This window comes from Cyanistes caeruleus, chromosome 30, assembly GCF_971803275.1.
Source record: "Cyanistes caeruleus chromosome 30, bCyaCae1.hap1.1, whole genome shotgun sequence".
In the NCBI taxonomy this organism is placed as follows: Eukaryota; Metazoa; Chordata; class Aves; order Passeriformes; family Paridae; genus Cyanistes; species Cyanistes caeruleus.
In genome coordinates, this window is record NC_141730.1 from 2,944,077 (window position 1) to 2,956,720 (window position 12,644).

Below are 12,644 nucleotides of genomic sequence, written 5' to 3' on the forward strand. Positions count from 1 at the left end.
GTGTCACCATGTCCGGGGGTGTCACCGTGTCCAGTGGTGTCACCATGTCCGGGGGTGTCACCGTGTCCAGTGTCACCATGTCCAGTGTCACCGTGTCCAGTGTCACCGTGTCCAGTGTCACCGTGTCTGGCAGTGTCACCGTGTCCAGCGCTGTCACCATGTCCGGGGGTGTCACCGTGTCCGGCGCTGTCACCGAGTCTCCAAGTCACGAGGGGGCCGGGGGGTGGCGGGGCCCACTCGGGGACAGTGGGGACATTGGGGACAGTGGGGATGGTGCTGAGGACACTGGGGACACTGGGGACACTGGGGATGGTGCTGTGGCAGTTGGGGACATTGTTGGGGACACGCCTGGGGACACTGGGGACACCGTTGGGGACACTGTTGGTGACACTGTTGGTGACACCGTTGGTGACGTTGTTGGTGACACTGTTGGTGACGCTGTTGGTGACACTGTTGGTGACACTGGGGACACTGTTGGGGACACTGGGGACACTGTTGGGGACGTTGTTGCTGTTTCCGGTGGCATCGGCCGCCCCCAGCGAGAGCAGCAGCTGCCGGTGAGCGACTTCCAGAGCCTGTGGGGACATTGGGGACATTGGGGACATCAGCGGGGACATTGGGGACATCACTGGGGACAGTTTAGGGACAGTTTAGGGACAGTTTGGGGACAGGACGGGGCCACCCCCCCAGACACCTGCAGTGTCCCCTCCCCCCATCCCCTTCACATGTCCCTCTCTGTGTCCCCATCAACGTCCCCAATGTCCCCATCAATGTCCCCAATGATGTCCCGAAGTCCCCAGGATGTCCCCAGGTGTCCCCAAGGTGTCCCCAAGGTGTCCCCAGGGTGTCCCCAAGTCCCCAAGGTGTCCCCAGGTGTCCCCCAGGTGTCCCCCATGTCCCCCAGGTGTCCCAAGGTGTCCCCAAGGTGTCCCCAGGTGTCCCCAATGATGTCCCCATGTCCCCCAGGTGTCCCCCAGGTGTCCCCCATGTCCCCCAGGTGTCCCCAGGTGTCCCCAGTCTCACCCTCAGCTGCAGGAGTTTGATGTCCCCATGTCCCCAAGGTGTCCCCCAGGTGTCCCCCAGGTGTCCCCAGGTGTCCCCCAGGTGTCCCCAGGGTGTCCCCATGTCCCCCAGGTGTCCCCAGGTGTCCCCAGGTGTCCCCAAGGTGTCCCCCAGGTGTCCCCCAGGTGTCCCCAGGTGTCCCCAGGTGTCCCCAGTCTCACCCTCAGCTGCAGGAGTTTGATGTCCCCATGTCCCCAAGGTGTCCCCAGGTGTCCCCAGGTGTCCCCAGGTGTCCCCAATGATGTCCCCATGTCCCCCAGGTGTCCCCAGGTGTCCCCCAGGTGTCCCCAATGATGTCCCCAGGTGTCCCCCAGGTGTCCCCCAGGTGTCCCCCAGGTGTCCCCAGGTGTCCCCCAGGTGTCCCCCAGGTGTCCCCAGGTGTCCCCAGCTGTCCCCAGGTGTCCCCAGTCTCACCCTCAGCTGCAGGAGTTTGATGTCCCCATGGCCCCAGGTGTCCCCAGGTGTCCCCAGGTGTCCCCAGGTGTCCCCAGGTGTCCCCAGGTGTCCCCAGTCTCACCCTCAGCTGCAGGAGTTTGATGTCCCCATGTCCCCCAGGTGTCCCCCAGGTGTCCCCCAGGTGTCCCCAGGTGTCCCCAGTCTCACCCTCAGCTGCAGGAGTTTCCCCCGCAGCTCCTCCAGGGTCCCCAGGATCAGCTCCGTGTCCCCAGGGGTGTCCCCGACGTCCCCAGGGGTGTCCCCGACGTCCCCAGGGGTGTCCCCGATGTCCTGAGGGACGTCCCCGATGTCCCCGATGTCCCCGATGTCCCCTCCCGGCCGGGGGGGTCCCGTGGGGAGGCTCAGGTAGAAAAAATTCCCTGGAAAAGCCACAGGGGGGACATCAGTGACCCCTGGGGACATCAGTGACCCCTGGGGACATCAGTGGCCACCTGGGGACCTCAGTGACCCCTGGGGACATCAGTGACCCCTGGGGACATCAGTGACCACCTGGGGACCTCAGTGACCCCTGGGGACCTCCTGGGGACCTCAGTGGCCACCTGGGGACCTCAGTGACCCCTGGGGGACCTCAGTGGCCCCTGGAGACCTCAGTGGCCACCTGGGGACCTCCTGGGGACATCAGTGACCCCTAGGGAACTCAGTGACCCTGGGGACCTCAGTGGCCACCTGGGGACATCAGTGGCCACCTGGGGACCTCAGTGGCCACCTGGGGGGGGTTTGGTGACCTCCAGGTGGCCCCTGGGTCCTTTTGGTGGCCCCTGTTGACACTTGGTGGCTCCAAGAGGTGGCTCTGGTGTCCCCAGGGGGGGTTTTGGTGGCCCTTTTGGGGCTTCTCGTGGCCCTTCTGGGTTTTTTGGTGGCCCCAGAGGGATTTTGGTGGCCCCAGAGGGTCTTTGGTGGCCCCAAAGGGATTTTGGTGGCCCCAGAGGGTCTTTGGTGGTCCCAGAGGGTTTTTGGTGGCCCCAGAGGGTTTTTGGTGGCCCCTTCCAGATTTTGGTGGCCCCAGAGGGATTTTGGTGGCCCCAGAGGGATTTTGGTGGCCCCAGAAGGTTTTTGGTGGCCCCAGAGGGATTTTGGTGGTCCCAGAGGGTTTTTGGTGGCCCCAGAGGGTTTTTGGTGGCCCCAGAGGGTTTTTGGTGGCCCCAGAGGGTTTTTGGTGGCCCTTTCCAGATTTTGGTGGCCGTTTTTGGGGTTTTTAGGGTCCCCTGGGAGTTTTTTCGTGGCCCTTTTGTGATTTTGGTGGCCCTTTCCTGATTTTTGGGGCCTTTTCGGGGTTTTTGGAGCCCTTTTTTGGGGCCCTTTTGGAGTTTATGGAGCCTCCTTGAGACTTTTTGGATCCCTTTGAGATTTTTGGGGTTTTTGGGTCCATTTGAGATTTTCTGGTCTTTTTTTGGGGCATTTTTGGGTTTTTTGGGGCTGTTTTGGGGGATTTGGGGTCAATTTTGAGTTTTTTGGGGCCATTTTTGGGATCCCTTTGAGGTTTTTTGGGTCCCTTTTGAGAATTTTGGGGTTTTTGGGTCCCTTTGAGATTTTTTTTGCATCTTTTTGAGATTTCCTGGTCTTTTTTTGGGCCTTTTTTGGGTTTTTTGGGGCCGTTTTGGGGGATTTGGGGTCAATTTGAGTTTTTTGCGGCCCTTTTTGGGATCCCTTTGAGGTTTTTTGGGTCCTTTTTGAGATTTTTGGGGTTTTTGGGCCCCTTTGAGATTTTTTTGGGGCTTTCTGAGATTTTCTGGGCTCTTTTTTGGGGCCTTTTTTGGGTTTTTTGGGGCCGTTTTGGGGGGGATTTGGGCTCAATTTGAGTTTTTTGGGGCCATTTTTGGGATCCCTTTGAGGTTTTTTGGGTCCTTTTTGAGAATTTTGGGGTTTTTGGGTCCCTTTGAATTTTTTTTGCATCTTTTTGAGATTTCCTGGTCTTTTTTTGGGGCTTTTTTGGGTTTTTTGGGGCGGTTTTGGGGGATTTGGAGTCAATTTGAGTTTTTTGGGGCCCTTTTTGGGATCCCTTTGAGGTTTTTTGGGTCCCTTTTGAGAATTTTGGGGTTTTTGGGTCCCTTTGAATTTTTTTTGCATCTTTTTGAGATTTCCTGGTCTTTTTTTGGGGCTTTTTTGGGTTTTTTGGGGCCGTTTTTGGGGGGATTTGGGCTCAATTTGAGTTTTTTGGGGCCATTTTTGGGATCCCTTTGAGGTTTTTTTGGGTCCTTTTTGAGAATTTTGGGGTTTTTGGGCCCCTTTGAGATTTTTTTGGGGCTTTTTGAGATTTTCTGGGCTCTTTTTGGGTTTTTTGGGGCCGTTTTTGGGGGGTGGGGGAGGGGCGGGTTACCCTCGGCTTTGGCTCCGCCTCCTTCCCGCAGCTCGCGCTCTGATTGGCTGCAGCCGCTCGGGGGCGTGGCCTCCTCAGGCCCCTCCTCCTGGGCTGGGCCCCCCAAAAAAGGGGGGGGAGGGGAAGGGGTGGGGGGGAGCGGCCCCGCCACCAAAATGCGGTAATTAGCACCCCAATTAATTAATTAGCACCCCAATTAATTAATTAACACCCCAATTAGCTCATTAGCACCCCAATTAGTTAATTACCACCCTAATCAATTAATTAGCACCCCATATCAGTTCATTAGCACCCTTAATTATTTAATTAGCACCCCATTTAATTCATTAGCATTCCTAATTAATTAATTAGCACCCCATTTAATTCATTAGCATCCCTAATTAATTAATTAGCAACCCAATTAACACCCAAAAAATCCCCAAAATCAACACATGAAATTAATTAGCAGCCCAAATCAGCGCTGGGAATTAATTAGTGCCCCAAATTAGCACCCCAAAATTAATTAGAACCAAAAATCAGCACCCAGAGCCCCCAGTCAGCACCGGAAGTTAATTAGCGCCCCAAATTAGCGCTGGAAATTAATTAGCAACCCCCAAATCAGCAGCCAGCACCCAAAAGTGGGAGCCAAAATCAAATCCCAAATTAAATCCCAAATTAAATCCCAGAATTCCAAATCAAATCCCAAATTAAATTCCAAATTAAATCCCAAATTAAATCCCAAAATTCCAAATTAAATCCCAAATCAAATCCCAAATTAAATCCCAAATTAAATCCCAGAATTCCAAATCAAATCCCAAATCAAACCTCAAATTAAATTCCAAATTAAATCCCAAATCAAATCCCAAAATCCCAAATTAAATCCCAAATCAAATCCCAAATCAAATCCCAAATTAAATCCCAGAATTCCAAATTAAATCCCAAATTAAATCCCAAAATCCAAATTAAATCCCAAATCAAATCCCAAATCAAATCCGGGGATCAGCACCCAGGGAACGCGACCCCAAATCCCAGGAAAGGATTTTTTGGGAGAGTGAGACCCCAAATCCCGGGAAAAGCCGGGAATGAGACCCCAAATCCCGGGAAAAGCTGGGAATGAGCCCCCAAATCCCTGCAGGGATCCCATCAGGCCGTGCAGGGAATTCCCAAAAATTCCCACCCCAAATCCCCAAAATTCCTGCTCCAAATTCCCAAAATTCCTGCCCCAAATTCCCAAAATTCCTGCCCCAAATTCCCAAAATTCCTGCCCCAAATTCCCGCCCCAAATCCCCCAAAATTCCTGCTCCAAATCTCCCAAAATTCCCACCCCAAATCCCCCAAAATTCCTGCCCCAAATTCCCCAAAATTCCCACCCAAAATTCCCAAAATTCCCACCCCAAATTCCCAAAAATTTCCACCCCAAATCCCCCAAAATTCCTGCCCCAAATCCCCCAAAATTCCCGCCCCAAATTCCCGATTTTCACCCCAAAATTCCCGTCCCAAATTCCTGATTTTCACCCCAAAATTCCCGCCCCAAATTCCCGACTTTTACCCCAAATTCCCGCCCCAAATTCCCGATTTTCACCCCAAAATTCCCGTCCCAAGCCCCTCCCCCGTTACCTTTCCGCTTGATTTGGATCCCGTTGGGCTCCGGCTCTTCCCGGGATTCCCGGCCGGACACCGGGAATTCCTGCCTGGAAATCGGGAATTCCTGGCCGGACATTGGGAATTCTTGACTGGACACGGCTGAATCCCGGCCAGACATTCCCGAATCCCGGCTGGACATTGGGAATTCTTGACTGGACACTGGGAATTCCTGGCTGGACATTGGGAATTCTTGACTGGACATCGGGAATTCCTGGCTGGACATTCCCGAATCCTGGCCGGACTTTGGGAATTCTTGACTGGACATCGGGAATTCTTGACTGGACACGGCTGAATCCCGGCTGGACATCGGGAATTCCCGGCTGGACATCGGGAATTCCTGGCTGGACATGGCTGAATCCCGGCCGGACATTCCCGAATCCCGGCTGGACATTGGGAATTCTTGACTGGACATTGGGAATTCTTGACTGGACATTGGGAATTCTTGACTAGACACCGGGAATTCCTGGCTGGACATTGGGAATTCCTGCCCGGACATTGGGAATTCCCGGCCGGATGCGGCCAAATTCCGACTGGACACGGCTGAATCCCGGCTGGACTTTGGGAATTCCTGGCCGGACATTCCCGAATCCCGGCTGGACATTGGGAATTCCTGGCTGGACACGGCTGAATCCCGGCTGGACTTTGGGAATTCCCGGCTGGACATTCCCAAATCCCCGCTGGACATTGGGAATTCCTGGCTGGATGCGGCCAAATCCCGACTGGACACGGCTGAATCCCGGCTGGACACCGGGAATTCCTGGCTGGACATCCCCGAATCCCCACTGGACATCGGGAATTCCCCGCTGGACATTGGGAATTCCCGGCCGGACATTCCCAAATCCCCGCTGGACACCGGGAATTCCCGCCTGGATGTGGCTGAATCCCGGCTGGACACTGGGAATTCCTGGCCGGACATTCCTGAATCCCGGCTGGACTTTGGGAATTCCTGGCTGGACACGGCTGAATCCCGGCTGGACACTGGGAATTCACGGCTGGACATTGGGAATTCCTGCCCGGACACCGGGAATTCCCGGCCGGACATTGGGAATTCCTGCCCGGAGCCCGGGAATTCCTGTTTGGAGCCCGGGAATTCCCGGCTGGATGTGGCTGAATCCCGGCCGGACATTGGGAATTCCCGGCCGGAGCCTTGGAGCGCCGCTCCGGCCAGCGAGGCCGTGGGGGTGACGTCATCGTCGGGACGGGGATCCCGGCCCGGCCGGAGCCTCCGGACAATCAGGAGCCGCAGGGTCTCCACTGGGAACGGAAAACAGGGAAAACAGGGAAATTCCAGAGGGAAAATCCTGGGATTGGGAAATTCCAGGGAAATTCCAGGGGAAAAACCCCGGGATTGGGAAATTCCAGGGGAAAAAACCCGGGATTGGGAAATTCCAGGGAAAAAACCCCGGGATTGGGAAATTCCAGGGGGAAAACCCTGGGATTGGGAAAACAGGGAAATTCCAGAGGGAAAAATCCCGGGATTGGGAAATTCTGGGAAATTCCAGGGGGAAAAACCCTGGGATTGGGAAATTCTGGGAAATTCCAGGGGGAAAATTTGGGAATTTGGGATTTTGGGATTTTGGGAATTTGGAAATTTGGGATTTGGGGAATTCGAGATTTTGGGAATTCGAGATTTTGGGAATTCGGGATTTTGGGAATTTGGGATTTTGGGAATTTGGGAATTCAGGAATTTGGGATTTTGGGAATTTGGGAATTTGGGATTTTGGGAATTCGGGAATTTTGGGAATTTGGGAATTTGGGAATTTGGGATTTTGGGAATTTGGGAATCCGGGATTTTGGGAATTTGGGAATTTGGGAATTTGGGAATTTGGGATTTTGGGAATTTGGGAATCCGGGAATTTGGAATTTTGGGAATTCAGGATTTTGGGAATTTGGGAATTTGGGAATTTGGGAATTTGGGAATTTGGGAATTTGGGATTTTGGGAATTTGGGAATCCGGGAATTTGGAATTTTGGGAATTCAGGATTTTGGGAATTTGGAAATTTGGGATTTTGGGAATCCGGGATTTTGGGATTTTGGGAATTTGGGTTTTCCCCAGCTCTCACCGTCCTCCAGCGCCGCCTGGGCCACTCCTCCGGCGCTTCCCGGGGATTTGGGGATTCCCGGGATCCCGGCCCCGCCCGGCTCCGATGGTCGGGATCGGCCCCAGGGATCGGGGACGGCCGGGAACCGACAGGAGCGCGCTGGGGACAGACGGACACAGGGATTGGGGACACACGGACACAGGGATTGGGGACACACGGACACGGATTGGGGACAGATGGACACGGACTGGGGACACATGGACATGGGGACACGGGGACAGATGGACACGGACTGGGGACACACGGACACGGACTGGGGACACACGGACACGGATTGGGGACAGACGGACAGGGATTGGGGACAGACGGACACGGGGACAGACGGACATGGGGACAGACAGACATGGATTGGGGACACACGGACACAGGGACACACGGACAGGGATTGGGGACAGACGGACAGGGGAACAGGGATTGGGGACACACGGACACAGGGATTGGGGACAGACGGACACAGGGACACACGGACAGGACGGGATTGGGGACACATGGACAGGGATTGGGGACAGACGGACAGGGATTGGGGACAGACGGACAGGACGGGATTGGGGACAGACGGACACGGGGACACAGGGACAGGGATTGGGGACAGGGACAGGAGGTGACAGCCAGGGCTGACACAAGGGTGACCAGCCCGGCCGTACCTGAGCGGGGATCCTGGGCTTCGTCCTCCTCATCCTCCTCATCCTCCTCCTCATCCTCATCCTCATCCCGGTCCTGATCCTGGTCCTGATCCCAATCCTGATCCCGATCCCGATCCCGATCCCGATCCCAATCCCGATCCTGATCCCGATCCCGGTCCTGATCCAGCTCCTGCTCCTGATCTTCCTCCTCCTCCTCCTCCTCCTCCTCCTCCTCCCCGGCCCCGGGCTCAGCTCCAGCTCCCGGGCCCAGCTCGGGGCTCCCCGCGGGCTCCGGCAGCGCCGGCCTGGAGAGACGCGGCTGCCACGGGGGGGAACGGCCCGGGACCCCCAGAGACCCCCTGGGACCCCCAGAGACCCCCCTGGGACCCCCAGAGACCCCCCTGGGACCCCCCTGGGACCCCCTGGGACCCCCCGGGACCCCCTGGGATCCCCAGAGACCCCCCTGGGACCCCCTGGGACCCCCAGAGACCCCCCTGGGACCCCCCTGGGACCCCCCGGGACCCCCTGGGATCCCCAGAGACCCCCCTGGGACCCCCTGGGACCCCCCTGGGACCCCCCTGGGATCCCCAGAGACCCCCCTGGGACCCCCTGGGACCCCCCTGGGACCCCCCTGGGATCCCCAGAGACCCCCCTGGGACCCCCTGGGACCCCTCTGGGACCCCCCTGGGACACCCCTGGGACCCCCCTGGGATCCCCAGAGACCCCCCTGGGACCCCCAGCCCCATCCAGGGACCTCCTGGGACCCCCTGGGACCCCCAGAGACCCCCCTGGGACACCCCTGGGACCCTCAGAGACCCCCCTGGGACCCCCAGCCCCATCCAGGGACCCCCAGAGACCCCCAGAGACCCCCTTGGGATCCTCCAGGAACCCCCTGAGCTCCATCCCCCCATCCCCCATTCCCATCCCCCATCCCCCATTCCCATTCCCATCCCCCGTTCCCGTTCCCCTCCCCCGTTCCCACCCGGAATCTGCTCCCGTCTCTCCCTGGAGCTGTTCCGCTGCTCCGGGGCCGCTCCCGGTGGCCGCCTGCACCGCCCGCTCCAGCAGCTCCAGCCACCTGTGAATCCAAATGGGAATAATCCCAAATCCCAACGGGAATAATCCCAAATTCCCAATGGGAATAATCCCCAACGGGAGCTCCAGCAGCTCCAGCCACCTGCGAACAATTCCCAACGGGAATAATCCCAAATTCCCAACGGGAATAATCCCGAATTCCCAACGGGAGCTCCAGCAGCTCCAGCCACCTGTGAACAATTCCCAACGGGAATAATCCCAACGGGAATAATCCCGAATTCCCAACGGGAATAATCCCCAACGGGAGCTCCAGCAGCTCCAGCCACCTGTGAATCCAAACGGGAATAATGGGAACAATTCCCAATGGGAATAATCCCAAATTCCCAATGGGAACAATCCTGAATTCCCAATGGGAACAATCCCAATGGGAAAAATTCCCAACGCGAATTCCCAACGGGAACGATTCCCAGCGGGAATTCCGGCCTGGAAATTCCAGCCAGGAACTCCAGCCCAAGAATTCCAGACGAGAATTCCAGCCCTTCCCAGGGATTTTCCAGCCCTTCCCAGGGATTTTCCAGCCCTTCCCGGGGATTTTCCAGCCTTTCCCAAGGATTTTCCAGCCTTTCCCAGCGAATTTTTGGGCTCATCCCAAGGGATTTTCCAGCCTTTCCCGGGGATTTTGTCCCCCAAGGATTTTCCAGCCCTTCCCGGGAATTTTCCAGCCCTTCCCAGGGATATTCCAGCCTTTCCCAGGAATTTTCCAGCCTTTCCCAGGAATTTTCCGGCCCTTCCCAAGGATTTTCCAGCCTTTCCCAGGAATTTTCCAGCCCTTCCCAGGAATTTTCCGGCCATTCCCAGGAATTTTCCAGCCCTTCCCAGGAATTTTCCGGCCCTTCCCAAGAATTTTCCAGCCCTTCCCAGGAATTTTCCAGCCTTTCCTGGGGATTTTCCAGCCCTTCCCGGGAATTTTCCAGCCTTTCCCGGGAATTTTCCGGCTCATTCCCGGTTTTTTTCCGGCTCATTCCCGGGAATTTTCCGGCCTTTCCCAGGTTTTTTCCGGCCCTTCCCGGTTTTTTTCCGGCTCATTCCCGGTTTTTTTTCCCGGGATTTTGGCTCACGTGTTCCTCTCCGAGTTCGTCAGCGCCACCAGCTCGTAGATTTGGGGTCCCAGCTCCGAGGTGCAGATGATGAACAGGGCTCGCTTGTCTGGGGGGGAAATTCCCGGAATTCCCAAAATTCCCGGATTTCCCCAGCTCAGCCCAAGCCCCATTCCCGAACCCATCCCGCTTTTCCACAAAAATCCCCATTTTTACCCCCAAAAATCAAGTTTTTACCCCAAAAATCCCCATTTTTCCCCCCAAAATCCCTCTTTTTACCCCCAAAAATCAAATCTTTACCCCAAAAATCCCCATTTTTACCCCAAAAATCCCAATTTTACCCCCCAAAATCCCCATTTTTACCCCCAAAAACCAAATTTTTACCCAAAAAATCAGATTTTTTACCCCCAAAATCCCGATTTTTCTACAGGAAATTCCCGGAATTCCCAAAATTCCCGGATTCCCCGAGCTCAGCCCAAGCCCCATTCCCGAACCCATCCCGGTTTTCCACAAAAATCCCCATTTTTACCCCCCAAAAATCAAATTTTTACCCCCAAAATCCCCATTTTTACCCCCAAAAATCAAGTTTTTACCCCAAAATCCCCATTTTTTCACCCAAAAATCCCATTTTTTCCATGGAAACCCCCGGAATTCCGGGAATTCTGTGTCTCACCCCAAATTTTCCCCCCAAAATCCCATTTTTTCCCCCAAAAATCCCATTTTTTGACCTAAAACCCCCATTTTTTCACCCAAAAATCCCATTTTTTTTCAGAAATCCCATTTTTCCATGGAATTTTGGGAATTCCATCTCACCAGGAGGGAGCTGAGGCTCAGACCCCATTCCCACACCCCAAATTCCCCCCAAAAAATCCCATTTTTTGACATAAAACCCCCATTTTTTCACCCAAAAATCCCATTTTTTCACCCAAAAATCCCATTTTTTTTCCAGAAATCCCGTTTTTTTTCCCAGAAATCCCATTTTTCCATGGAATTTCTGGGAATTCCGTCTCACCCGTGGCCACGGAGCGCACCAGGAGGGAGCTGAGGCGCAGCACGGGGCTGAAGCCGTGTTTGCCGTCGCGGCTGTGGCAGCGCAGCAGCCACCGCTCGTCCTGGCGCTGCAGCAGCACCAGCAGCTCCTCCAGCAGCAGCACGTGCAGCTCTGCAGCAACCAGAATTCCATGGGAATTCCATGGGAATTTTTTGGGAATTTTTTGGGAATTTTTTGGATTTTTTTTGGATTTTTTTTGGATTTTTTTTTGAATTTTTTTGGATTTTTTTCGGTTTTTTTTAGAATTTTTTTGGCATTTTTTGGGCATTTTGTTGGATTTTTTGGGATCTTTTGGAGATTTTTCTTGGGAATTTTTGGGGGGACTTTTGGGAATTTTTTGGGGATTTTTTTGGAATTTTTTTCCAATTTTTTGGGAATTTTTTGGAGATTTTTTTGGGGGGGGATTTTGGCAGCACCAGCAGCTCCTCCAGCAGCAGCACGTGCAGCTCTGCAGCAACCAGAATTCCATGGGAATTCCATGGGAATTTTTTGGGAATTTTTTGGGAATTTTTTGGAATTTTTTTTTATTTTTTTTTAATTTTTTTGGATTTTTTTGGGTTTTTTTTTTAATTTTTTAGGCATTTTTTTGGGCATTTTTTTGGCATTTTGTTGGATTTTTTTTGGGATCTTTTGGAGATTTTCTTGGGAATTTTTCAGGAATTTTTTGGGAAATTTTTGGGAATTTTTTGGGTTTTTTTGGAATTTTTTTTGGATTTTTTGGGGTTCTTTTGGAATTTTTTAGGCGTTTTTTGGGCATTTTTTGGGCATTTTGTTGGATTTTTTGGGATCTTTTGGAGATTTTTCTTGGGAATTTTTGGGGGGACCTTTGGGAATTTTTTTGGAATTTCATTGGATTTTCTTTTTAAATTTTTTAGGCATTTTTGGGGATTTTTTTTGGGATTTTTGGGGGGATTTTAGCACCAGGGGCAGCTCTGCAGCAACGGGAATTCCATGGGAATTCTCTCCCAGTCCCTCCCAGTCCATCCCAGTCCATCCCAGTCCATCCCAGTCCATCCCAGTCCATCCCAGTCCATCCCAGTCCCTCCCAGTCCGTCCCAGTCCATCCCAGCCTCAATCCCAGTCCATCCCAGTCCCTCCCAGTCCATCCCAGTCCCAATCCCAGTCCATCCTAGTCCCTCCCAGTCCATCCCAGTCCGTCCCAGTCCCTCCCAGTCCATCCCAGTCCATCCCAGTCCATCCCAAATCCCCTCCCAGTCCCTCCCAGTCCGTCCCAGTCCATCCCAGTCCATCCCAGTCCGTCCCAGTCCATCCCAGTCC

General features: G+C 54.2%; 1 protein-coding gene across 1 annotated transcript in view; it reads right to left on the reverse strand.

Moving 5' to 3' along the window:
- Nucleotides 1–12,644, reverse strand: part of LOC111922003 (uncharacterized) — a 47,603-nt gene that overhangs the window by 1,775 nt on the left and 33,184 nt on the right. Inside the window, exons 21-29 of the mRNA XM_086866391.1 lie at nt 11,328–11,477; nt 10,337–10,424; nt 9,166–9,261; nt 8,205–8,488; nt 7,522–7,659; nt 5,432–6,712; nt 3,836–3,928; nt 1,666–1,877; nt 37–575 (exon numbers count right to left, since the gene is read on the reverse strand). Of these exons, the coding sequence (XP_086722517.1) occupies nt 37–575; nt 1,666–1,877; nt 3,836–3,928; nt 5,432–6,712; nt 7,522–7,659; nt 8,205–8,488; nt 9,166–9,261; nt 10,337–10,424; nt 11,328–11,477 (2,881 nt within the window). The remainder of the gene's footprint in view (nt 1–36; nt 576–1,665; nt 1,878–3,835; nt 3,929–5,431; nt 6,713–7,521; nt 7,660–8,204; nt 8,489–9,165; nt 9,262–10,336; nt 10,425–11,327; nt 11,478–12,644) is intronic.